We start from the raw sequence: 26,438 nt of genomic DNA on the forward strand, positions 1-26,438 counted from the left end.
CACAGTATTTTCAGTTTTTCAGCAATTTTTTGTATTGTGATCAGTCAGAATTTTAATGCATAAAATCAGATTTATTTGACAGAAATATACCAAATAAATACAAATTTCTTATTCAGAGTAGAAAATATCATAAAAATCATGTATTCGAGTGTAATACTAAAATTGGTTTAATCTTTAGTCATTAACAAAGCAAGTGATCAATTGTTAAGCAATTTTAATTTTTCTTTTTACAGAGCACATATTTTAGACTTTCTGTTCCTTATCCTATGCTATGCAGATGCACTGTAGTTTTAAGTATATGGCCAAAAATGCGCTTAAGACATTAAAATACATTGTTTATTTTCACTTTTTAGTCTCTTTAATGACTTTTCATGGATGTCATATTGCCTTATCTTTGACTTTATTTTGAATTTGTAAAACTGTAAGTGTAAGAGTTTACTTTCATATGGTATAGAAATAGTCTATGAAAGGTACTTCCAGGGCAGCTAAACAGTTCAGTTAACCAGGAAGATGAATTCGGACAATACACTATTATATGGTAGTTGAGAACATAGGCTGGGTTCAAATCCTATCTCTTTTATATGATAGCTGAATGACTTAGGCAAGTTGCTTAATCTTTCTGTGCCTCAGTTTCCCCATCTATAAAATAGGGATAATGATAGTATCTAGACCTCAGAACTGTTTTAAGGATCAGATTCATGTGAACAGTATATGGCACTTATAAAACTCAAGAAATATGTTTTCACTTAAAAAAATTTTGAATGTAGGTGACACAATGGTACATTAGTTTCAGGTGTATAACAAAGGAGTTCAACTTCCCTATGCGTTATGCTGTGCTCCCCACAAATATAGCTACCATCTCTTTCCATACAGGGCTACTACAATATCAGTGACCATATTCGCTATGCTATGCCTTTTATTCCCGTGACTTGTTTATTCCATAATTGGAAGCCTCTATCTCCCTCTCCCCGTCATCCATTTTGTCCATCACATCACCCCCCTTCCCACTGACAACCATCAGTCTGATCTCTGTATTTATAAGTCTGATTCTGTTTTTTGCTTGTTTATTCATTTCTTTTTTCATTAGACTCCAGATAAGAATGTAATCATATGGTATTTGTCTTTCTCAGTCTGATTTATTTCAATTAGAATAACATTGTATAGGTCGGTCCAAATAGCAAAATCTTATCCGTTTTATGGCTGCGTAATATTTCATTGTGTATAAACATATAAAACATGTATTATATAATTATATATAATATGTATAATAATACTATATTGATATAGACTACATGTTATTGCCAATTACTAATATATAACTAAATATGTATACATAGCATATATTAATAAAATTCATGATATTTAATAAGTATTTTTTCCTCTTCTGCGTTTGTTTCAAGTTTTTATGTAAATTCTAGTTAGTTAAGGTATAGTGTAATGTCAGTGTCAGGAGTAGAATTTAGTGATTCATCACTTAAAAGTAATACCATGTGCTCATCACAGCAGGTGCACTCCTTAATACCCATCACCCATTTAGCCCATCACCTGCCCACCTCACCTCCATCAACCTTCAGTTTTTCTCTAGAGTTAAGAGTCTCTTATGGTTCGCTTGCCCATATTTTTTGTCCCCTTCTCCTATGTTTATCTGTTTTGTTTCTTAAATTCCATCTATGAGTGAAATCATATGCTATTTGTTTCTCTGACTTTTCTCTACCATAATATACTCTGTCTGGCTCCATCAGCGACATTGCAGATGGTAAGATTTTATTCATTTTATTCTTTTTGATTGGGTGAGTAGTATTTCACATACCATCTTCTTTATTCATTCATTGGCTGATGGACATTTGGGCTCTTCCCATAGTTTGGCTATTGTTGATAATGCTGCTATAAGTATTGGGTGCGTGTCCTCCTTTAAATCAGTATTTTTGTATCCTTTGGGCAAATATCTAGTAGTGCAATTGCTGGGTCATTAGGGTTTTTAACTTTTGAGGAACTTCCATACTGTTTTCCAGAGTGGCTTCACCAGTTTGCATTCCCATCAACAATGTAAGAGTTCCCCTTTCTCTGTATCCTTGCCAACATCTGTTAATTTCCTCTGTTGTTCATTTTAGCCATTCTGATAGGTATAAGATGGTATCTCATCCTGGTTTTGATTCGTATTTCCCTGATGGCTAGTGATGTTGAACATTTTTTTTCATGTGTCTGTTAGCCATTTGTATGTTTTGTATGGAGAAGTGTCTGTTCATGTCTTCTGCCCATTTTTTGACTGGATTATTTGTTTTGGGGTGTTAAGTTTGAGAAGTTCTTTTTTTTTTATGTTAGTCACCATACAGTACATCATTAGTTTTTGATGTAGTGTTCCATGATTCGAGAAGTTCTTTATAGATCTTGGATGCCAGCCCTTTATCTGTAATGTCATTTGCAGGTATCTTTCTCCCATTCCGTGGGTTGCCTCTTAGTTTTGTAGACTGTTTCCTTTGCTGTGCAGAAGCTTTTTATCTTGATGAAGTCCCACAAGTTCATTTTCATTTTTGTTTCCCTTGCCTTTGTAAACATGTCTTGAAAGAAGTTGCTGTGACCAATGTCAGAGAGGTTGCTGCCTATGTTCTGCTCTAGGATTTTGATGGATTCCTGTCTCACATTTAGGTCTTTCATCCATTTGGAGTTTATCTTTGTGTATGGTGTAAGAGAATGGTCCAGTTTCATTCTTCTGCATGTGGCTGTCCAATTTTTCCCAGCACCATTTATTGAAGAGACGGTCTTTTTTCCAATGGATATTCTTTCCTGCTTTGTTGAAGATTAGTTGACCATAGAGTTGAGGGTCCATTTCTGGGGTCTCTGTTCCGTTCCACTGGTCTTTGTGTCTGTTTTTGTGCCAATACCATGCTGTCTTGATGATCACAGCTTTGTAATAGAGCTTGAAGTCAGGCATTGTGATGTCCCCAGCTTTGGTTTTCTTTTTCAACAATCCCCTGGTGATTCGGGGTCTTTTCTGGTTCCATACAAATTTTAGGGTTGTTTGTCCCAGTTCTGTGAAAAATATCGATGGTATTTTGATAGGGATGACATTGAAAGTGTAGATTGCTCTGGGCAGCATAGACATTTTAACAATGTTTATTCTTCCGATCCATGAGCATGGAATGTTTTTCCATCTCTTTGTGTCTTCTTCAGTTTCTTTCATAAGTGTTCTGTAGTTTCTAGAGTGTAGATCCTTTACCTCTTTGGTTAGGTTTATTCCTAGGTATCTTATGGTTTTTGGTGCTATTATAAATTTAATTGATTCCTTAATTTCTCTTTCTTCAGTCACATTGTTAGTGTATAGAAATGCAACTGATTTCTGTGCATTGATTTTGTACCCTGCCATGTTGCTGAATTGCTGTATGAATTCTAGTAATTTGGGGGTACTCCTTTAGTTTTTGTTTGAGAAACTCTTTATCCCTCCTTCTATTCTGAATGATAGCCTTGCTGGATAGAGTATTCTTCGCTACAGATTTTTCCCATTCAGCAAGTTGAATATATTACGCCACTCCGTTCTGGCTTGCCAAGTCTGTGGAATGATCTGCAGCTAGCCTTTCAAGGGTCTTCCCTTGTAAGTTAGGGACTTGTTTGTGTTGCTGTTTTTAGGATTTATTCTTTATCACTGTATTTTGCAATTTTCACTACAATATGTCTTAGTGTTGGCCTGCTTTTGTTTATTTTGGTGGGAGTTCCATGTGCCTCCTGGATTTGAATGTTTGTTTTTTTCCCTAGGTTAGGGAAGTTTTTATCGATTATTTCCTCAAATAAACCTTCTGCCCCATTTTCTCCCTTTTTTTGTTGGACTCTTATTAGACAAATGTTACTACATTTGATGGAGTCACTGAGTTCCCTGTGTGTTCTTGTGATCAATAATTCTTTCTTTATTTTCTTCAGCTTTTTTATTTTCCATTGTTCTGTTTTCTGTATCACTCAGTCATTCCTCTGCTTCTGTCCTTGTTGTCATTACATCCAGTCTTTTTAGAATCTCAATTATTAAAAAAAAGAATCTCAGTTATTACATTTTTCATTTCTGACTTTTTTTAAACTCCTTTATCTCTGTGGTAAGGGCCTCCCTGAAGTCTTACATTCTTTTCTCAAGCATGGTGAGTATCATTATGATTGTTGGTTTAAAATCTCCAGGCATTTTACTTATATCTATTCAGTTACATCCCTGGCTGTGACCTTTTCTTGTTCTTTCTTTTGAGATGAATTCTTCTGTCTTGGCATTTTATCTAAGTCTCTGTCTTCTCTGTGTTAGAAAGGCCTGTTATGTTTCCTTCTGAGAGTAATGGCTTTATGAAGAGGTCATAGAATGTTCAGGGACTTGCGAGTGTCTCTGGTGTGTGCCTTGTGCACTCTGCTGCTGCATTTCCACTGTTCTGTCCTTCAAGCAAGCCTCTGCAGAGGCTCTCCTTGCCTGCAGTGGGGAGGGGATTGTTTGGACCTTGGTCAGTGTGTAGGTAGTTTTAACTAGGCGTACTCTGGTCTACTTGTTAAATGAGACCTGGTGTTACTTCCACTAGAACTGAAGCCTTGCTGAACTCTCTGGTCAGTATACGTGGTGTGGGGGGGGGGGGATTTCTGTTGGTCTTCTGGAGAAGGGGCCTGTTGCACTGGGACTTACGCACACTTGCAGGAGCAGAGTAGTACCAGCAGACTGCAGGGTGGGTAGGATTTGGTGGAGGAGGGAAATGGCGCCAGCCAGGTCCTTTGTCCCTGGAGGGTGGTCTCTGTGCTGCTGCTCTCAGGGAAGCACTCCCAGAAGAGGGAATAATTTCCTCTTGTGCGTTTCAAGTATTATTCAGATTGGTGTTTTCATGGTGCCTCTGCTTTCATGCTGCCTCTGCGTTGCTTGCCTGCCTGGAGCAGTGCAGTGCACTTTGGGCTCTGTCTGAGCCAAGTCTGCTAACTTTTAAAACTCCAAATTTTAGGGAAGTGCCGTGGTGGGGGCCTGCACTGGTCTTTTGGGGGATGGTCTCACTGCGCTGGGACAGATGCGGGTTTAAACAAGAAGGGCATTAGAGTGCAGGTGCCTGGGATTTGGAGCAAACAAGTTAAACAGACGGTGTCTGAGTTAGCTGCTTTCAGCAGATGTCTCTGTGCCTATGATGAGGGGGAAGGGATGGAAGTGGTGCCTGCTGGCTCTTTTGTACCTGGAGAGGTGTCTCTGTGAATGCCACCTCTCCCAGATGAGCTCCAAAAAGAGTTAATAGTCTCTCTTCCATGTGCCTTAGGTGATCCTCAGATTGCGCTGTCTGTCCTGGAGTTAGTTTTCTGCCTTCTCTCCAGGAGTAGGGCAGTGCTCTCAGGGCTCTATCACAGCCGAGCCTGTGGACCTCTCAAACTCCAGTCTTTGAGGCCACTGCTTGCAAAAACTCATGAAAATCAGCCCCTCTTGTTTCCAGCCAGTGGCTTTGGGGAAGTGTTCTTGTGCATTTCCTTATGAGCTTCTCTCTCTGTCTCTCTCTCTCCCTCTCTCTCTCTCTCTCTCCCCCCCATCTCTTTCTCCTTCTCTTTTATCTAGTGGTGTTTGAGGGCACTTTTGTCACTTTTAAATGTGCTCATTATTGTCATGCAAACTCTGAGTAGAAATCCTGGTTCTTTTGTATTTTAGAACAAAAACTAAAACTTGTTAAAGGGCAATAGCTTATTATATGAGAGATCAGTGTTCTAATCCCAGTTTTAGAGACCTGAAAGCATGGTGGTATTTTTAGTTTCCTGTTGAGTGATGTCAGACTTGTGAATTTCAGATACCTTTGTTTCAGTGGTACTGATTGTGACTAGCACTCCATTCACCAAACTTTTTTAAGTATTACTGTTACTTTCTATGAATTAAAGCTTATTTTGCGCTAAGGTTTCTTTAATGCCAATCAAATCTAAGTAGTATTGCCAGCAGAGAAGTTGTGATAGAGAATACATTTCCTCATCTTTCAGACCATTAAGACTTTAAGCAGTTGCTAAATGAAGTAAAAGGAGCATAGTTTTTATAAAAAGTGGAGCCAAGGTTTAAAAGTTTTTGAGTCACTTATAATATCACGTGATGCCAGTGGGTAATATTTTTACTTCTGTTGTATCTTCTGCAATCTTAGTAATAGTTATTGATTGGTGTTAGTAAGTGTAATGCTTTTAGGAAAGCATTTAGCCCCTCTGATCTAATTTGTAGTCATTTTTAGCATTTATTGAGCAAGTTAATTTTGTGGAGAAGAATTAAAGTCACATAATGCATTTAAGATAATTATTGATAGGTATCACTATTGCCATTTTGTTCATTGTTTTCTGGTTGTTTTGTAGTTCTTTTCTCTCGCTTGCTTTCTTTGTGATTGATGAGTTTCTGTAGTGTTATGTTTGGCTTTCTTTCTCCTAATTTTTGGTGTATCTATTATAGTTTTGGGGTTTGTGATTACCATGAGGATAACTTCCTAAATAAGTAGTAGTCTATATTAATTTGATCTTAACAGAAAAAGCAGGAAGTGTAGGGAGAAAAAAATAGTTGTTTATACCTTAAATTTGTAGATCAGTTAATAATGTAACATCTAATCAGAATCAATGCTTAGACATTAGAATTCAGGTTATGAATGTCTTTAGTATTTCTAAGAATTTTTTTTAAAGATTTTATTTATTTATTAGAGAGAGAGAGCATGAGCAGGGGGAGGGACAAAGGGAGAGGGAGAATCAGACTCCCCGCTGACCAGGGAGCTGGACAAAGGAAAGGGCTCAATCCCAGGACCCCTGGATCATGACCTGAGCTGAAGGCAGATGCTTAACCAACTGAGCCACCCAGGCACCTCTCTTTCTAAGAATTGTTATAAAACTCATTAAGTGTAAGATGTTAATCTGACTTGACTACTAGAAATTTTTGGTGGCACTCCCTGAACCAAACTATGATATATTGTTACAAAACAAAAGGATGTAATTACTCCAGTATATATTTCTTTTATATATCCTGTTAAACGGAACCAGTAGTGTACTGTTAAGATATTCAAAATATACTTTTATTTATATTCATGTTCATCTGCTTTTTCCCTAGTACACATTAATTGAATAGGAAGAACTGGAAAATTGAGAACTTTGGCATGGATATTGGTATTTTATGAGACAGGACAATTTCTCTCAAGTTTTATCAGGGATTTCTGCCTTCGTAGTCATATACCTCATTTAATTCAGCAATTACCTAGGGAGTTTAAACTCCCCAGCAAAGTTATATGGCGTTTGAAAAATTTTAGTTAATCAGGAATAATTTTGTTGGGGCGCTTGGGTGGTGCAGTCGTTAAGCGTCTGCCTTCGGCTCAGGGCGTGATCCCAGCGTTCTGGGATCGAACCCCACATCAGGCTCCGTGGCTAGGAGCCTGCTTCTTCCTCTTCCACTCCCCCTGCTTGTGTTCCCTCTCTCGCTGGCTGTCTCTGTGAAATAAATAAATAAAATCTTTTTTAAAAAAAAGGAATGATTTTGTTGTGAATGTTGTTATACCTTTTGAAATGATAGTATCATGTGTCTTACTGTATCCCAGAATCAATGGGAATCATTGTTACAGTCATGTAAAAACTATACTCACATAAAATAGAAACCTTCTTACAATATCACTTTTTTTGGTGGACCTGAAAAAAAATACTACAAAATTTGATTTTAGCTCAGATGGTTATTGAGTCCTCAATTTATGCTTAGAATAGAAAGAATTTTGATAATGAGAATCCATTTCTGATGTCAACTTCCATGATAAGCTTTGAACTGTCTTCCTGGGGTTTAAAAAAAAGTCTACTGGTCTAAACTTTCAGAAAAGAAGTGGGTATACTTTTCTGCTGGTGTTTTAGGGGAAAGAATTTCTCAGTACTTACATCGTTCTCTAATATATTCTTTCTGTTACTATTTTATCCTGCCCCAGGCCCTTTCTTGGTCAATAAGAATTTCTCCCATTTAGGGATCCCCTTAGTCCTTTCTTTATATTTGTGTGTTGGCCTTTAGCAAGTCTAAGTGTATTAGGCTACGTATTTTACCTCTGTGAAGGGCCTATTTTGTGCATGATATTCATTCTCTCGTGCAAACATTCTCCAAGGCCAGGCCCCATGAATCTGTAAATGCAAAAAGGAAGTGATTTGGGGTCTAAATACTATATACTGCTTTCACTTGTGCCATTTATGGACTTTCAAGTATATGTATCACTCAAACTAAGTCAACAGTGTTCCCCAAAAAGGTTTCTTAGAAAACCCTATAATGAATAGGTATGCTAACTTATCAGTAAAGTTTATATAAATGGATTCTTCCGTCTGAAGAATATGAACTGTGTTCTCGAGGTAAATAAATACTCCATTTTCAGTCTTTTTTACAGTTATTTTGCTTAGCAATCCTTTATCCAGCCTCTTTGAGAATGTTATAAGGATAAGTTAAGCTCTTTCTATGAATAAATGGTTTCCTAATCTTTTCTACTCTGCTAGTTTTACAGAATGAACCACTAACTGCTACTTCCTCTTGGGTCTTAATGTGCTCTTAATTATTAGTTAACACATATGTTAGCTATTAACACATGTAGCATATTGTTACGGTTTTTACATGTTCCCCATCACTAGAATATAAACTCCTTAAAGGCGGGAGCCATGACTTGCTCAGTTCTCTTTTTCCCCTGGCACCAGTTTAGTGCCTTGAAAATAATGTTACACAGTGAAATGTGTGTAAGCAGGAACTCAAGATATTATTTTTTTTAAACAGATTTGGTTCATTTGACTTGTACAACTTCTAAAACAGCAAGAGAAGATTTAGAACCAGTTGTGCAGAAATTGTTTACTCCATATACTGAAACGGAGATAGGTAAGAATAATAATCAGCGATTCATGATGAAAAGGTAATATAACAACTTTACACCTCTTAGATATCTCATGAAGGTTTCTGCAACCTGGACTGAAATGTGATGTATTCAGAAACAGTCATTACACGTTTTAGTAGCATGAATGAGCACATTCTCTTCCTAAAAATGGGAAAATGTTCACTCTGTAATGGTAAAGGAAAAATGTATGTTTCACATACAACATTACTATAATTAAATGCAAAAAATATACATTTATATGCCTATATACATGCATAGGAAAAAAGACTCTTAAGTCTCAGTTTTGGTGGAAATATGGACAACTTTTATTTCTTTCCTTTTAATTTTCTTCATTTTACAGATATTATACAAAGAGTATATCTTTATCAGAAAAAGTTATTTTCATTTTAAAAAAAGCTGAGATAATATTACAGTATTAATTGACAAATGTAGGAACCCTTCCTAAGAATTGTCCTTTTATGTGTAGCTTGCTAGTGATGTGATAAATATTTAGCTCTCAAAATATATATGCCACTATGCTACTTCTTCATGGTGGAAAAATGTTTTTCAACAACAGATTTTTAAACTTTTCTCCTCATATCATAGGGGAGCTCTTGTAGCTATGAATGGAACAAATTGGAGTGTATTTTGTGTGTAAGTGATCAAAAAGTAGCCTAATGGATATTATTCATTTATATGAAGCGAGAGTGATTTTCATTTTAGGATTTGCGTGTCCACTTGAATCATGACCAGTTTCCTCACTGAGTCATATATCTTCGTTTCCTTTGGGTTTGTTCAAGCAACCATTTATTTACTCCTGCCTGTTGTATTTTCTTTTAGTTTATCTCCTATGTGTCTTATTTGTTTTCTTAATGCAGAGATAGTATATAGTGGGGCATTTATATTTACATAGAAAACTCCATTTTTAAGAACTAATATCAATATAATTTCTTTTTCTGCCACATGAATAAAATCCTGAAATCTGTAACTTTATTTCACTTTAGTTTGGAATTTAGTTTGTTTCATATTTACATTTTATTCATTAGAAAGTCTCATATAAGTATTTGGATCATTGTTAAAAACTTGATTGCAAAGTTATGAAACATGATAATATTCTTTTTTGTGTGTGTGCTTTTTTTTAATAATAATTTTTATTATGTTCTATGTTAGTCACCATACCGTAGAAACATGACAATATTCATAAACCTAATATGGAATCATGGTTTTGTCCTTGGCTTTGATTACCTTGCTTTTAAAAACTGAATTTTTTCCCTCGTTTCTGAAATTTTTCATAAATTTTCCTTTTTGTGGTAGTCCCAATAATACACTAAATTTGAATCTTGTATCATTGCTCTTCACTTTTTAAATGCATTTAATTTTCTTGTAAAAAAAACAAGCTGAGGAAATTACATATTCATTACTTAGCATCCTCTAGTCATTTTAGATTTTTAAGCATTAATCTTAATGGTTAAAGTGATCCCATTTTGAAATGATATATTGTTTAGAACCTGAGTGAAATTCTTTAGTAAGAACTATGTGCTCAGAGGGGTCCTCAGGTGCACTGAGGCACTGAAAAGCTAGTTTTCACTGACACATAGGCCTTTTTATCATCAGGATGAGGTAGTGGTCATATTTTAATTAAAATGTCAGAACAAATACTGTTGGAGTTATTGAAAATGAATCACCAGATAAAGTGAGCACTGGGCCATGGCAGGTCAAAGAGGCAAAGTCACCTGGAGAAGAGAGCTCAATTCATTTTCCTGCCTAAATGAGAAACAACTTTATGAGCAATATCAACTTTTAGTGCATTAAGCACATTCTTCTCTGTAGCAAAAGCACCTATTTTCACAGATTAACGGCTTTTATTATTATGTTTTAATTACTTGATAGTGATGAAATCTTATGCTTTAGAGCATTGTAAATAGTTTGTTTTAAAATGTGTGCCAAAAGAATGATACTACTTGAGCTTATTTTTTCTTTTAGAGTTCTACATTCTGTTCAGTGCTGTGCTTCATAAGCCTTTGTGAAAGTCAGCCTAGTTACCTTGCAAGGAAGTCTATTGTAAAAGATAATGTTCTCTTCTGAAATACAGTACTTCTTTGCTGGTGTATCTAAGAAATTCCAGTAGGTTTGTGAATGGTATTCCCTCTATTCCTTCTACTTACTTTTTCACATTTAAGGTATCAGCTGGAGCTCTTAACATATGCTGTCTTAAGAAGCAGTTGTACCAGTACTTCCAAGAGCCCTACTTCCCAGCCTCCTTTAGGAACATCAAAGATCTCTAAACCCTTCCCTATTTCCTGGTCCAAAGAAATTTCAGATGTGTTATGTTTAATGAACCTGATTGTACAGGTGAGAAAATTAGGTGATTGCTCACCGTTCATACCAGTCTGTATTCTTCCAGACTTCAGAATATCCTTCAAAGGACTGAGTGAGCAATGGTATAACTATCCTAAATGGTTTCTTATTTTACCCAGGAAGTTGAGATTTTCTATGTGAACTGAAACAAGAATTTCATTAGTACTATATCTTGAAATGTCTGCAATGTAGTATGATTACTGCACCATGTTCTTTCTCTTTTTCCCTTGATTGTGCATGGCATGTGGAATTATCTCATCCCATTTCCTACCTCAAAAAAACAAAACCACCTAAAAACAAAAATTACCCTTATAGGTGTTATTTTGAGGTCTGTGGCTGTTGAGGATGTTAGGTAATTGTTGGGCTCAAAAGTCAAATGCCTTATCTTAATTCCTTTCTGTATTTCTGGTATCCAGACTACGTCACAAGCTATGACAGTCTCCTACACTCTTGGCCTCATGCTACTCTGCTACGTTGCGAAAATAGTCTCTTCCTAAGTATGGCATGTAACTGTAGACCATTTATGGCTTGTATTTGGTATGCCATTGTTGATTTTTTTCTGCCTACCTTATTCTGTACTTAACCCAGTTTAATTTGCCTGAGATCTTATTCTAAATGACCTATTACGTCTTCAGTTCTTTACTCTACCTAATTGATGAAATGAGCTATTAAAGAAAACCAGTTCTACTCCTGGTTAGGTGATGTATTCCTAGCCAAACCTCAGCAGCTTTAATATTTTTTTGACAACTGTAGTTCACAACTGCATGTTATTTTTTCAACTATCTCTCTGCCTTCCAGCTGACCTCAAAGAAAGATGAAGCAATTTTATGTCTTTTTGAGGGTTTTAAGGTCAAAGCCTGATAACCCCCTTCTGTCTAGAGCATTTATCTTCAGCCTGTGTCAACTTTTCATCTTCCTCCTGGTTCCTTCTCAGTGCTTCAACCTCTATGAAATTTCTTCCTATAATCTATTGGATTATTCATTTTTCCCAACTTCTTTTGAGTGAAAGTCCTCCTTTGAGCTGGAACTTTCATGAAATACAAGATAAACTCTCTTCATGTATGCTTAGAAATGGAGTGGGCAATATTAAAGGAATTCCAGACCTTAGCCCACTTTTCTGCAATGCTCCTGGATTCTGGTGGTGCAAATCACAGGTGGTATGTTTAATTATCTTCCCATAAGATTTAGTGAAACTGAACTTAAAACCAATAAATTTACTAAGAGCCATATGGTTTTAGATGTGAAATATGAGTTCCTTATGTTCCTTTATTTTGTCAGTAAATAGGTTTTACCATCTGTCATGTGTTTATATGAAGTTAGTGATACCTTAGGCTCATAGATCTTAGCATTAGGAAGGGACATCATCCTGTCACACTAATAATTGCAGATTATTTAAAATGAACTAGAAAAATAACATATTTGGTATTCTTGCAGTAGAGATGTTTTAAATTAAATATAACAAAATCTTACTTATCCTGAATTGGGGAATTGGGCATTCTTTATTGAATACTGCAATTAGCTGTGAATTTTGCTACATTGATTACCAATTTAACAATAAGAGCTAATTAACTAGATAATTACACCTTTTGCATTTTCTTTATGATTCACAAGGTGCCCCATGGTCTTGGATAATCTTAATATACATCCATTGTTATCATTGTACAGAATTCGAATTTTTGTTCAGATTCAGGCTAAAAAAGATCCTGTAGTCAATACTTTTAACAGCAATGTTTTCTGTTTTCAAGCAAAGAAAATTTAATTATAACATTTCTAAGGAAGAATGGCAAGGAAATAATTTTTAAGATAGCAAAAAATAGGTTTTAGGTATTAATGAGGTTGAACCTTTTAATAAGCACATCATACTTTGATTATACTTGAAAACAGGATGAAAATCAATATAGAAATTGTTCATTGAATGTCTGTTGTATGCCAGGCCCTTTGTATTAGGGAACATGAAAAATCAAGAGACTAAGGACTGACTCTGCTTTATCCGTGCATCTCTATAGTTTTTGATGTAGTGTTCCATGATTCATTGTTTGCATATAACACCCAGTGCTCCATGAGTATAACACCCAGTGCTCCATGCAATACATGCCCTCCTTAATACCCTTCATTGGTCTAGTCTATCCCCCCACCCCACGCCCTAAAACCCTCAGTTTGTGTCCTGGAGTCCATAGTCTCTCGTGGTTCATTTGGTTCATTTTATAATCCAGTAGGACAAAGTGTTAGTGAGTTATGGTATCAGTGAGTTAATCCTGCATATACTATTTTTAATAACTGCTTTATTGAGGTACAATCCAGTTCACCCACCTAAAGTGTAAAATTCAGTATTTTTTAATATATTCACCAAATGGTTCAAACATGACCACAGTCAATTTTAGAATATTTCTGTCACCCAAAATAGAAACCCCACACCTGTTGGCAGTCATCCCTCACTTACCCCAATTCCCCCAGCACTAAGTAACCACTAATCTACTTCCTGTCTCTATAGATTTGTCTCTTCTGGACATCTCATAATCCTGTATAGATCATTGACTTAATAAATAATTTTTCAAGTTGGTTTGTTTATGTAAAACAAAAAAATTTGTTATCTTCTTTAGTGGCATAATTTAAGGATGAGTGTGTTCAGAAGCACTTTGATACTGCTGTGGAGAAATAATAGAAATAAGAAGATTGGTAGGAGAAGGAAGGGAAGAACGAAGGGGGCGGTAAACAGAAGAGGGAATGAACCACGAGAAACTATGGACTCTGGGAAACAAACTGAGGACTTCAGAGGGGAGGGGGGTGGGGGAATGGGATAGGCCGGTGATGGGTATTAAGGAGGGCACGTATTGCATGGTGCACTGGGTGTTATACGCAAATAATGAATCATGGAACATTGCATCAAAAACTAAGGATGTACTATACGGTGACTAACGTAACATAATAAGAAATTATTATTAAAAAAAAAACGAGAACACAATTGGAGTTATAGTTAAGTAACTTACTAGAAATCAAAATAATTTTTAAAATCTAACTTGTCTTAGGTTGAAAAGCCATCATTGCTTGAAATATATACACGTTATTAGAGTGTGGATAAAGATTTATATTTTTTACACACGAAGCTCTGATTTACTACACTGTATAATGATGGCTTTGTTAGTAATTGTCTACATATTGTATTAATTGACAAGCTTATTGTGCTTCATATATGAGTAAAATTTATGTCTACATTTAGAAAATGAAGAAGTTGAGAAACCAAGACTTCTGTGGGCTCTTTACTTCAATATGAGAGATTCTTCAGATGTCAGCAGGAACTCTTATAATGATTTACCGTCCAACGTTTATGTCTGCTCTGGCCCAGACTGTGGTTTAGGAAATGATAATGCAGTCAAACAGGTAAGCTGTTGGTGTTTTTCAGTTTTGTGTTAAAAAGTTGGTGTGGTAGGGAGAATGAATTGTTTTTTCCTCTGGGATGTGGTAAAAAAAAAGACTAGAAAAGCTTGTCATGTAATATCATCTCTGTAACTTGCCCCCAAACTTTTCCCTGTGAATGACAAAGCTTCTTTAAATATACTTTAAATATAGTATCCAGTATTTTCACATTCTTTTTTTTTTTAAGATTTTATTTATTTATTTGACAGAGACAGCCAGCAAAAGAGGGAACACAAGCAGGGGGAGTGGGAGAGGAAGAAGCAGGCTCCCAGTGGAGGAGCCTGATGCGGGGCTCGATCCCAGAACGCTGGGATCATGCCCTGAGCCAAAGACAGACACTTAACGACTGCGCCACCCAGGCGCCCCATATTTTCACATTCTTTTTTTTTTTAATATTTTATTTATTTGACAGAGATAGAGACAACCAGCAAGAGAGGGAACACAAGCAGGGGGAGTGGGAGAGGAAGAAGCAGGCTCATAGCAGAAGAGCCTGATGTGGGGTTCGATCCCAGATCGCCGGGATCACGCCCTGAGCCGAAGGCAGACGCCCAACTGCTGTGCCACCCAGGCGCCCCATATTTTCACATTCTTGACTATAATGATGAATTTGCAAGAGAGCATTTATGAGTTCCATTGTGGGAGTAAGGATGGAAGATATTAGAAATACATATTCTGAAAAATGAAAGTTATACTAGTTTTCTAAAGAAACGTTGCTTCTAATTTAAACTGTTGGCCTATTGTTTTATTATTTTGAAATACACTAACCGTTTTTCTTTGTTAACCTCTGAGTCATTTCAGAAGGAGTGTAATCACATACAAAATGTAATTTTTAGATGGTCTTAAGGCATTTTCTTACTTTGGAAAAGAACATGTAACTTACAGTTTCTCAGAGTTAACATGATTCCTTTAATGCTTTGACACAAGCTGGTGTGCCAAAAGTTACTGTCATAGCTGCTGAGGAATATGGTAAATCAAGGTGGAATTTTGTGACAGCACTTTTGGGCAGGGCTGTGAACTGGTATAGCACAAGCCAACACAAGCTGACGAAAGTGAACTATGATTCTATTTAGATGAAGATCCATTTGTGTATATAAATACACTTCTCTGTACCTGACAGGAAGAGAAGAACAGAAAATATATATTTTTTGAGGCACAAGTCTAAACTTTTCACAGATACAGTTGGCATATCTGTCTACTGAATCAGTAAGTGGATAATTTAACATTTAAGACTACAGATGGAAGTTTCAATCCAGCTAGTGGCAGGGATCTCATAGGAGCAAATGGCCTCATTGACCCTTTAATTTTTAATCACAGTGGCAAGGCCACGACCCCATGTATCTATAGTTTTTTTTTTGCCTCATTCTTTGTTTCTCATCTTCAGAGTCTAATGGTGATCCTTGATAATCCTGTTCAGCCAGTGATATCAAAAGTGGGAAGTCATCCATCATTCATTCTATTAGTTTAATAGGAACCCGAGATGGTTCAAGTTCTACATTTATGGCTTAAAATGACCAAGGCATTTTTGCTTGATGCTCTGCTTTTTTCCAAGTGGAATTGCCAACATGTTTCCAGCCAGATAGCTTAGGGCATTTTTTTAAAAAGATTATTTATTAATTTTAGAGAGCATGTGTACAGAGGGACAGAGGGAGAGAAGCAGACTCCCACTGAGTGCAGAGCTTGATGCGGAGCTCCATCTCCTGACGCTGAGATCATGACCTGAGCTGAAATAAGAGTAGGATGCTTAACTGACTGAGTCATCCAGGCACCCCTAGCTTAGGTCATTTTTATTCCTGAGTGGACTGTAATGTTTTTTAACCAAAATGGGAAGGCTTTTTACATAAGGGCTTATTATGCAAGTACTAATGTGATCTTAACTACCAGCTAGATTATAATTGAAGGATAATTTTTTTATGAGGTAATTTGCTTCCCAAGAAGATAGACTTCAGTGTTATCATAGTACAAAACAATAATAATGCTACTTTTGGTACTAATTATATACTATTAAATATGAGTAGTTTTAAATTATTATATAGCTTTAAACCTCATATCAGTTTGGGGAGAAATATACCTACTTTATTTATTTTTTTTTATTTTAATGTTTTTTTATTATGTTAGTCACCATACAGTACATCCCTGGTTTCTGATGTAAAGTTCGATGATTCATTAGTTGCGTATAACACCCAGTGCACCATGCAATACGTGCCCTCCTTACTACCCATATACCTACTTTAAAGGGCATCAGTAATAATATTTACAAATAGCCAGTGTATTTAAATAAACTTGTGTTCTGATTCCTGTATTTCATCCTGTGTCCATCCTAGTCACTAATTGATAAATTCTGTTTTCCACATTGTCTATAAAAGCTGTTAGAGCATCACCTAGGCTTTGTCTGTGTAACAAACATAAGCACCTGCAGATTTCTTTTTTATTTATTTTTTTTACAAATGGTTTATTTTACCAGTTAGCAAGTTTGCATCTACTTTTCCTATTTGTAAATGTGTAGATGTTGAATAGCATAGACCTGCCTCCCTTGTGTTCATATGGAACTATTTATGATTTGAAAACATACTAAAAATATAAAGTGGTCTGTGTTTAATACAGGTTAAAGTTGTGCACACCAAGACATTCTTTATTATCACCACAATGACGCTAGCCTAAGTAGCCTAATTGGTAATTGTGATTCTGTGACTTGCTGGTTTTTATAGTTTGTTACTTTAGGGTTTTGGGGTTTTTTTTCTGAAACTGACGTATGATGATGTCTCTTTTCTTAATACAGGTAGTGTCTCATTTACCCACGCATACTGGTGAACAGACTGGTCTATAGTTGTTACTCCCAAGGGCATTGATAACTCACTCCTCCTTCAGGAGCCCCCATCTCCTAGGAGGTATCACTACCATGAGAACAAGAATAATTATATAGTAATGTCCTCCTTCTATTATATTTCAGGTGTAAAATGGTTTAAATTGGCTGATGTGGGCAGCCTACCCACCATTTAGAATGTTGTCTTTATGGCATATTAGCAATTTGTTTATGACTTTTGGTACAGAATTTTTAAGTTGAAGACTAGTTTTATAGATCATATGACCTATCAAGTTGCTCACATATTGCAGTATCATTAACTTTCTCATGCCATTGAGGGAGAGGGAAATTTCAGGTGTCACATTTTCTAAAGCTACCATTCACTGCACATTTTCTGTATACCAGACAGTATCTTAAGCATCACATGTATATTATTTCATTTGGTCCTCACAACCCTATGAGGTAAGTATCTGTGACATGCCTGTTTTACAGATGAGGGAACTAAGACCTAAAGGGGCTAAATAACTTGTACAAAGGTAACGGATCTGGTAAATTTGTGAACCAGAACTTAAACTCAGGTCTGTTGGACCCCAGTGCTTGTACACTGATCTAGTGTGCTGTGCTATTTTTATCTTGTTAATGTGGGTACATTCTAAATACATTAAACTGCAAGATTGACAAAATATTTTTTGTTTTGTCTAGATGTATGTTAAATAAACATAGGAACGTCTTCAGTATCTCAGTGTGTCCTCTCCATACTTCCCGATATAAAGAAACCAAGTCACAATATAATTATTCCTTTTTAATTTTTTTAACTACATGAAACTCTCTACTCTTCAACTTGGCTTAAAAGGGCAAAAAGTATTGGGGTGCCTGGGTAGTTCAGTTAGTTGAGCATCTGACTCTTGATTTCGGTTCAGGTCATGATCTCAGAATCATGGTCCATGCTGGGCATGAAGCCTGCTTGCGATTCTCTCCCTCTCACTCTATCCCTCCCCACTGATGTTCTCTCTTTCTGAAAAAAAGGGGGGGGGCAAAAAGGATTCAAAATTAACAATTAACTACTCTGAACTAACCTCTATTTATGACAACTCTCACAATGGAGGCTTAGTTGACAAATGAAATGCAGAAGACCAAGAAGTATTAGATAGACCTTCCAGAGCACAGCAGTTGACCCTAAAAGATTCCAGCAGTTAGAGAGGGGAGATGGGAAGGGCTGGAGGCTGGCTGTAGGAAATTGTCATCAGTGAGGGCCAGTGGCAGATGGGCTGATGGTGAGAGTTCCACAGGCAGGTAGAAAACAAGTAAGGGTGGTGCAGTAGCCTGAAGTTGATTAGCAGTTAGACAGATTATGACAAGGATATATGGAAATAGAGTGTGGAATCCAGCCACAGGGACTGAGGTCCAGGGGGAAATGTATCCTACAGGTAGGTAACAAAAGGGAGACAAGGTGTGAGACACACAGGAACTGGAGTTTTAAAAGTTCTTTAGTTCATTTTAAAAAAAAATGTATATTGGGACACTACTCCACACCAGGAACTAAGGATCCAGAGTTGATTAAAACGCAGTCCTTGTCATCCCTGGAGGAATCACTGACTAGTAAAGAAGAACATGTAAACAAAAGATAATGCAGTACAGTATATGCAATAATAGAATAATATCCAAAATTCAAAAATGATACAGAGGAGCCATGAGCTCTATTTAGGAGTCAAAGAACTGCAGAGAGGGATATAAAAGATAAGCAGCAATTCCCCCACACAAATGGAAGATAATTGAAACATTCCAGCATCTGCACCAATCCATGATAGAAACGTCATGGTGTGTTTAAGAAAGTGCACATAAATAGGTATTAGTGAAGCAAAAAGTCTGAAAGGTGAAGATGGGATGGAGTGAATGGTAAGACCAGAGAAATAGGCCTGCAGAGTTTTGTATGCCATAGCAAAGATTTGGATTTTTATCCTTTTAAGAAATGGGGAGTCATTGAAGACTTTTAAGCCAAAAAGTGGCATAACCAGAATTTCATTTCCATAGACCCCCTCTGAAGGCAGCATGGAAATGGATTACATGGGGGAATCTTAGAGGCAAGGTGACCATTTCTGAGATGTTGCAGTTGTTTAAGGGAAAGATGATACATGCCTGGGCTGTATCTATAGGGAAGAAAAAATAATGAGTCAAGAGCTAAGAGAGAAGATTGTCAGGATTTGGCCATTGATTGCATACAGAGTAAAAGGAAGTAAGAGGGAGGGATAACTTCTATAGGCAGACAAGGTTGAGATAAAAGACAAAAAGAAGAACAAAAGGATGAGATAGAGGCTCTGACCTCAGTCCTCCTGCTGCTAGGAGCTAAGTTTCTCCAGCAAAGACCTGTGGTGCGTTCCTGGGGTGGAGAGCAAAGCAGGCATCTCAATATTTAGTTTCAAAATAGTCACAGTAAAATGGCACGTCCAAAAAATATACCCTTGAATTATACTGAAGATAGGAAAGTATTTTTCTCTCTGTCCCTTCTTGCAACTTCACATCAAAGCTCAAAAGTTTGTTCAGTATCCCTCTACCCACTCCCAAGGAATGTCACTTTTAATTACCTGATGGACCAACCACCTGAGTCTACCAACTGTAGATGGCCAGATGGTAAATAGTTTAGATTTTACAGCTCCTACTGTCTCTTCTGCAGCTACAGAAGTGCTGCACAGTAGTGCAAAAGCACCCACAAAAAATAGATAAATGAATGAGAGTGGCTGTGTTCAATAAAACCTTATTTACAGGAATAGCAGGCTGGATTTGGCCTATGGACTATAGTTGTCAACTCCTGGCCTAAGGGATGACTTTGCGTTCATGTCAGGAAGAAGGATTAAAGTGGTAGAGAAGACACTGTTGCCTTTAAAACAAGCATATACCTTAAAATGGTTTAATGACTTTTGTTTACCAAGGGGATAGAGTGCAAGCTCCCTAGTATGGCAGGGACCCTAATCTAACAATGAGCTGTACTCATCTAAATAAAAGTAAGGATATGTTTAGAATAGAATAGCAATGTTTCTTGTCACATTTGCTTGTGTGTGTGTGTGTGTGTGTGTGTGTGTGTGTGTTCATTAAAATCACATTCGGTTTCTTATTCTCTTACGTGCCAGACTAAGCTCACCTTAGATCTTGACATTTTGGGGCTCCTGGGTGGCTCAGTTGGTTAAGCCTTTGACTCTTGGTTTCGGCTCAGGTCCATGAGATCAAGCCCCCACATAGGATCCTATTGGCCAGTGTTGGCAGAGTCTGCTAGAGATTCTCTTCCTCTCCTCGCCCCCCTCCCTGCCCCCCCCCATGCTTTGTCTCTCTCTCTCAATAAATAAATCTTTAAAAATAAAATAAAATCTTGACCTTTTAGCTATTATTATTATTAATAACAGTGATAACAGCTCCACATATAGAGGCTTAGCCTCTGCCATTTCATAGACAAGGAAAGCAAGGCTCAGAAGTTGATTAAGCATTCCCCCAAATTGTATTGCTACTAAGTGGCAGAACCAGCATTTGCACATGGCCATCTATTCAGACTCCATGATCTTGAACACCATGATATTCTCCTTAATGCCCAGGGGGAGTTAAATTATACCAGAAAAGCAAATAGTTGGGGTGCCTGGGTGGCACAGCGGTTAAGCGTCTGCCTTCGGCTCAGGGCATGATCCCGTTGTTATGGGATCGAGCCCCACATCAGGCTTCTCCGCTATGAGCCTGCTTCTTCCTCTCCCACTCCCCCTGCTTGTGTTCCCTCTCTCGCTGGCTGGCTATCTCTGTCAAATAAATAAAATCTTTAAAAAAAATAAAATAAAATAAAAAAAAGCAAATAGTTGAACAAATAATTTTCTTGATTTTAATAATGACTTATTAAAATTATATGCTGTTTGATTTTACAGCTATCACAAATAGGCTCTATTGGAAATTTGCATAAAGAGTATTAAAGGAAATTATATTTCTACCATCCTTGTAGAATGAATGTCCTTAAATTCTCAGCTATCTAACACCTGATAATCTGATCAAGTACTGATAATACTTAAGGGTGGGCCTGCATGCATGCATAGAATTGGGGAGAAGTCATGGAGTTCTGAAAGCAGATTTTCAGAAGGTCATGTATACTTGACAAAGTTCTATAACTTAAAGAAATTTTCACGGGTGGTAATTCATTTTTTTAATAATCGCAGAAAGGCATATACATTTTAAGCTGATATCCAAAAACTATTGTGTCCTTTCTTCCCTTGCCAGGCTGAAAGACTTTTCCAGCTAATCTGCCCCAATGAAGACTTCTGTCCACCCCCACCAAATCCTGAAGACATTATCATTGATGGGGACAGTTTACAATCGGAGACCTCTGAATTCAGTGTCATACCAGAAGCTAACTCAGAGACTCCCAAGGAAAGCACAAGCCTGGGAAACCCAGAGGAGACCTCTCAGTAATAGATATACACCAAACTGAATACCCCACTTTGGAAATCCCTCTTGGCCTCGGAGTCTTCTTCATGAAAGAACTGTTTGAAAAATGTTAGAAAACAGCAGCCAGTTGACATACATAATTATCAAGTGAAGCAGGTCATAGAAATCCAAAGGGGGATTTTCCTTAAAGAGGACATTGTAAAAACACAAAACACTTATAAAGCACATTGGCCTGCCTGCTAATTTAAGATACCAAACCTGTAGAATTAGCAGATAAATATAAATGGATTGGTTCCCAGGAGTATAGTAGCTGTGGATATGAAAGTGTACCTCTGCGTTGTTAATAATTCTGTCATATTCAGAAAGCTTTTGCTTACCACTTTGAATCTTTGTTTGAAAGCCGCATCTTCAGAATCAGGTCACATATTTCCTTTGATTATTTTAATTCTATTTTCTTTATGGGTATGGGCATGATAACACGAATGATAAAAGCACATGTAAATGTAGTTGAGGAAAGCTAAAGTATCATGATCTAGGCAGGAGCCTATGTTTGGAATAGAGGCTTATTTTCTATCTTGAGAATTATTGAAAATGCCAGTATTAAAGTACTCATATTTACAAATCATGAGTCCATTACTCAGCATTTCTTAATGTTAGTAATGATATTTGTATGTGAATCATTTACACTCTAGGAAAGCTTATAAGATTGAAGAAATGGAAGGAAAGATATGGATATGCTCATCAGTATATGGAAATTCTGTCTAGTCAGGTAACTAAAGTCTAATTGTATATGGACCCAATTTAGTCCTAGCTATTACTACTGATGATATTATACAAACTGTTTAACTTGCAGGCCTCACTTTCTCTGTATGTAAGGTAGAAATAGTAACATGTTGCCTACTGTAGGAGAATAGTTTTGAAGATAAATGCAGTGTAATCCTTAGAATGGTATTTCTGGGGGGGGAAAGTTGTTTTCTCCTTGACTTGGAGGTGAATATCAAAAGTCTCATGTGGCAAATAATTGTTTACTGTCAACTCCCCCAACACAATAGATCACAGTGTTTTTATTGCAACTAAGCTTTTTTAAAAAACTATTTCCTAAATTGGTATTTTATAGACCAGTAAAGATAGCAACATGGAATTGTGGTTTTGAATCTTGGAAGGAAAGCATGCTATAAATTCTTCATATTCATTTTCTGCTTAGGTAAATCTGAACCACTAAGGACTCTGAATACAGTATGACGGATGGTAAGCTCTAATATACACTTAACATAAAAATGTAGGGGCTATACATAGCCACCAAATCTAGTTACAGTGACAGTGACTCTTAAAATTTTTCCAGATGCCAAGTTCTGATGGTTTGCTCTTTTTGAGCAATAGTTTGAATTTATTTCAGTAGTTAAATATATAAAAAGTTTATTGTGCGTTCTGGCCTACATTACCAATCAGAGAGCCATTGCTACAGTAGAAAGCACGTAGTTGCAGTGAGGCTGTGACCTCTCCAGATTTCAGAAAAGGTCTTAAAGAAAGCTAGCTCCATCAGGTCAGAGATTCATAGAAAATGGGAAGAACCAAGGAATGTAGCTCTTACCTCACCTTTCCAATCCCCTGGGGATATAGCTGAATCCAGATGGAAGGAAAACCTTCCCAGCCTCTCAGGCTGCTCCTAATTCCTCTGCCCATGTACACCCCATCTCCTATCTGGCCCTCTCTCTTCCTCTCTTTTCCCCTTTAATGTCCTACAAATCAGGAATTGTAGAATTGCATTATAATCCATTTTGTTAATATACATTCATATCTTTCTTAAATCATATTTCCTGAAACGCAACTATGCCATGTGCCTAGAAGCACCAGGTATTGGCCCTGCCCCTCAATACAAGCAATATAAAAGGTTCCACTATATGAAAGTATTGAGTCTGAATACAATTGCAGTAAGTTGCACCAATTAAGATATTGTACTTTGTTATAGTCTAAGAGTTAAGGCCTCTTGAATGCAGCATACACATTAATGTAAGCAACCAAGCAGAGTAGGCCCAGAATAATAACTACAAAGACTATGATAGCTTTACTGCAGCTGTTTATAGGTCGATAAGGAAGGAGATGCTCTGTGGTCTCATGGCCTAACCTATATTGTACCCTATTTTATCCATTAGCCAGCACCACAGTCTCTCTTCCAGGTTATTTATTAAATACTATTTAAATGTTTAAAAGCTCCTCAATATGATTAGTGATTAAAATATTACACAACTGTTAAAAAACATTGCGTTAGAGAACTTTAGATATATCCTGTTGCCTCAGAATATAATAGAAATTATTCTAAGAGCTTTCTTTTCAGCTATCTTAATTACTGCAAATAAATCTTTTTTTTTTCATAGTTTTAAGCCAAAAGAAGAAAAACGTTTTGGTTTTGTTGTAAAACCATAAGCCTGAAGTTATATGAATAAAGTTGATAACATTGTGTGTGATACAGAAAGTTCAGTAGCTAATTTAACATTTTGAATATCGTCATCAAAGAATTTTGATTCATGTGTTTAAAATGTTTAGTTATACATGCTTATTAACCAAAAATGATAATAACATTCAGTTTAGTGATCTGTTTGAAAACCAGTTACCTATGTTGCTACTGTGTCTTTATCTAGTTGGTATGCCTGCCCAGAAAAGCAAATAGGTAGGTAGGTAGATATTATAAATGTAGGTATTTTCTATAGGAAAACTGAGTTACAGTTTTCCCCGTCTCAGATGATATTTAGTTGCCCATAGTAAAATGGCCATGTTAATGGTTAACTTCTAGAATGGTAGTTTCTGAGATTAGCAGCCCTTTATCTAAAATAATGACCATGCTAATGATTACAACTTCTGTCATAGCTATAGTTCCCAAGAAGGCAGCCCTTTGTCTAAAGTCCTAAAGACCTCAAAAAATTTTGTTGAAATTTGATCGCTGAGTAGTATTGATCCTTTAAAGCGGGAATTAAACAATTTTCTTATAAATAAGTTATTTGCTGCTATTGATATTGAATAATTTATCTCTACTCTTGGTTAATTTTCTTATATGCACTTCAGAGGCATAAATATAATTATTCATAATTTTCACACTGTAGCAGTAAGTTTTCAGAGGAAATAAAAGTGTTTTGATGCCTTTCAGGTGTGGTTTCCTATTTTTTAATATTAAAACTTTGCATATATGCCAAGAAATTAAAGATTGTCTTGGAACTGATTTATTCATTGATTTAATTTTCCAGTTGCATACTTGGTTTTGTTTCTAAGCATTTGTCAACTGTCAGGTTTGTGAGAAAGGCAATCAAATGATACCTGGGTTGGTTCACTTAGCATATTGTTCTAGATGCCAGGATCAGACTTCATTCTGTTTGAAATTGGTGCTTGAGGAATGGACTATGGCTTTATAGTACATTGATTGCCTACAAACTGTTTTCACATCTCACTTAGTATATGAGATTATGAAATGTTTTTCATATTTACTTGGTGAATGAGAACCTGAAATGTTTTTCTCTTTGGTGGTTGAGTCCACAACAGCTTACTTGAAATACATAAGAGACTGCTGATGTTCTTTGTATACAGAAATCATTCATTGAACTGTGATTTGCTCTTGGATCAAATAATTAAAGCAGAGTGACATTTTCTGTCAATTCCAGGTAGTTTCCTAAAGCTGCTCAGAATGCATTCAAAGGATAACAGGACTCCTTCAAAACCGACAATTTATCTGTGAGATTATTAATAAATCTAGGAAAAATAAGGTTAATTGAATTTTTAAGCAAGTAGCTGTATTAAGCACCTTGGAGCTCATAAAGTATTCACACGTTTTTAAACAAGTGATTTGATGTTTGAATTCTCCTCCTTAATGATGGCTTTTTTAAAACGTTAATTAGGGGTGCTTCCGGGGCTTGGTTAAGCATCTGCCTTTGGCTCAGGTCATGATCCCAGAGTCCTGGGATTGAGCCCCACATGGGGCTGCCTGCTCAGCAGGGAGCTTTCTCCCTCTGCCACTCCCCCTGCTTGTGCGCGCTCTCTCTCTGTCAAATAAATAAATAAAATCATTTAAAAAAACAAAACAAAGACGTTAAATGGTTTAACATTTAGCATCCCATGTCACATATTTTTAAAGATTTATATTAGATAGATTGCACGAGGGGAGGAGCAGAGGGAGAGGAACTGTTGGCCTGAGATTCTGTCTCCCTCTGCCCCCCCTCAAATAAATACATAAATCTTTTAAAAAAACAAAAGTAATGTCTTAAAAGAACATTAAAGAATTCAGGTATATATAAACAAGGTATTTGGGAGAGTGCCTAGAATATAGCAAGCACTATAAATGTTAAATAAACAAAAAGGGCAAATAATGTCATGGGAAAAGATCACAATATATAATCAAAAGAAGGAAGTTACAAAAAGAGGACTTATAGCATGATCCCATTTTGTGTGAAAAAGAAAGTCTTTATGCATATGTGTATGTTTGTGCAAAGTCTAGAGGAGTGCACACAAAATGGTAATACTTTTTTGCATAGTGTGATTTTATGAATCTTTTTTTCCTTATATTTCTTTGAATTGTCTACATTTTTTGAGGTATTCATTCACCACTTCTAATGTCACTCCTCTTCAGATGTGAAACTGTACATACACATGAACAT

General features: G+C 36.5%; 1 protein-coding gene across 2 annotated transcripts in view; it reads left to right on the forward strand.

Annotated features, from left to right (window-relative positions):
- Positions 1 to 22,506, forward strand: part of CHM (CHM Rab escort protein) — a 188,931-nt gene extending 166,425 nt beyond the window's left edge. For both annotated transcript variants that reach the window (XM_045774163.2, XM_045774172.2), the window contains 3 exons: positions 8,720 to 8,818; positions 14,389 to 14,549; positions 21,631 to 22,506. In XM_045774163.2, the coding sequence (XP_045630119.2) occupies positions 8,720 to 8,818; positions 14,389 to 14,549; positions 21,631 to 21,822 (452 nt within the window). In that variant the 3' untranslated portion in view covers positions 21,823 to 22,506. The remainder of the gene's footprint in view (positions 1 to 8,719; positions 8,819 to 14,388; positions 14,550 to 21,630) is intronic.
- Positions 22,507 to 26,438: the final 3,932 nt, after the last annotated feature.

The sequence above is a fragment of the Ursus americanus genome, chromosome X, assembly GCF_024610735.1.
Source record: "Ursus americanus isolate L20-20 chromosome X, mUrsAme1.1.p, whole genome shotgun sequence".
Classification (NCBI taxonomy): Eukaryota; Metazoa; Chordata; class Mammalia; order Carnivora; family Ursidae; genus Ursus; species Ursus americanus.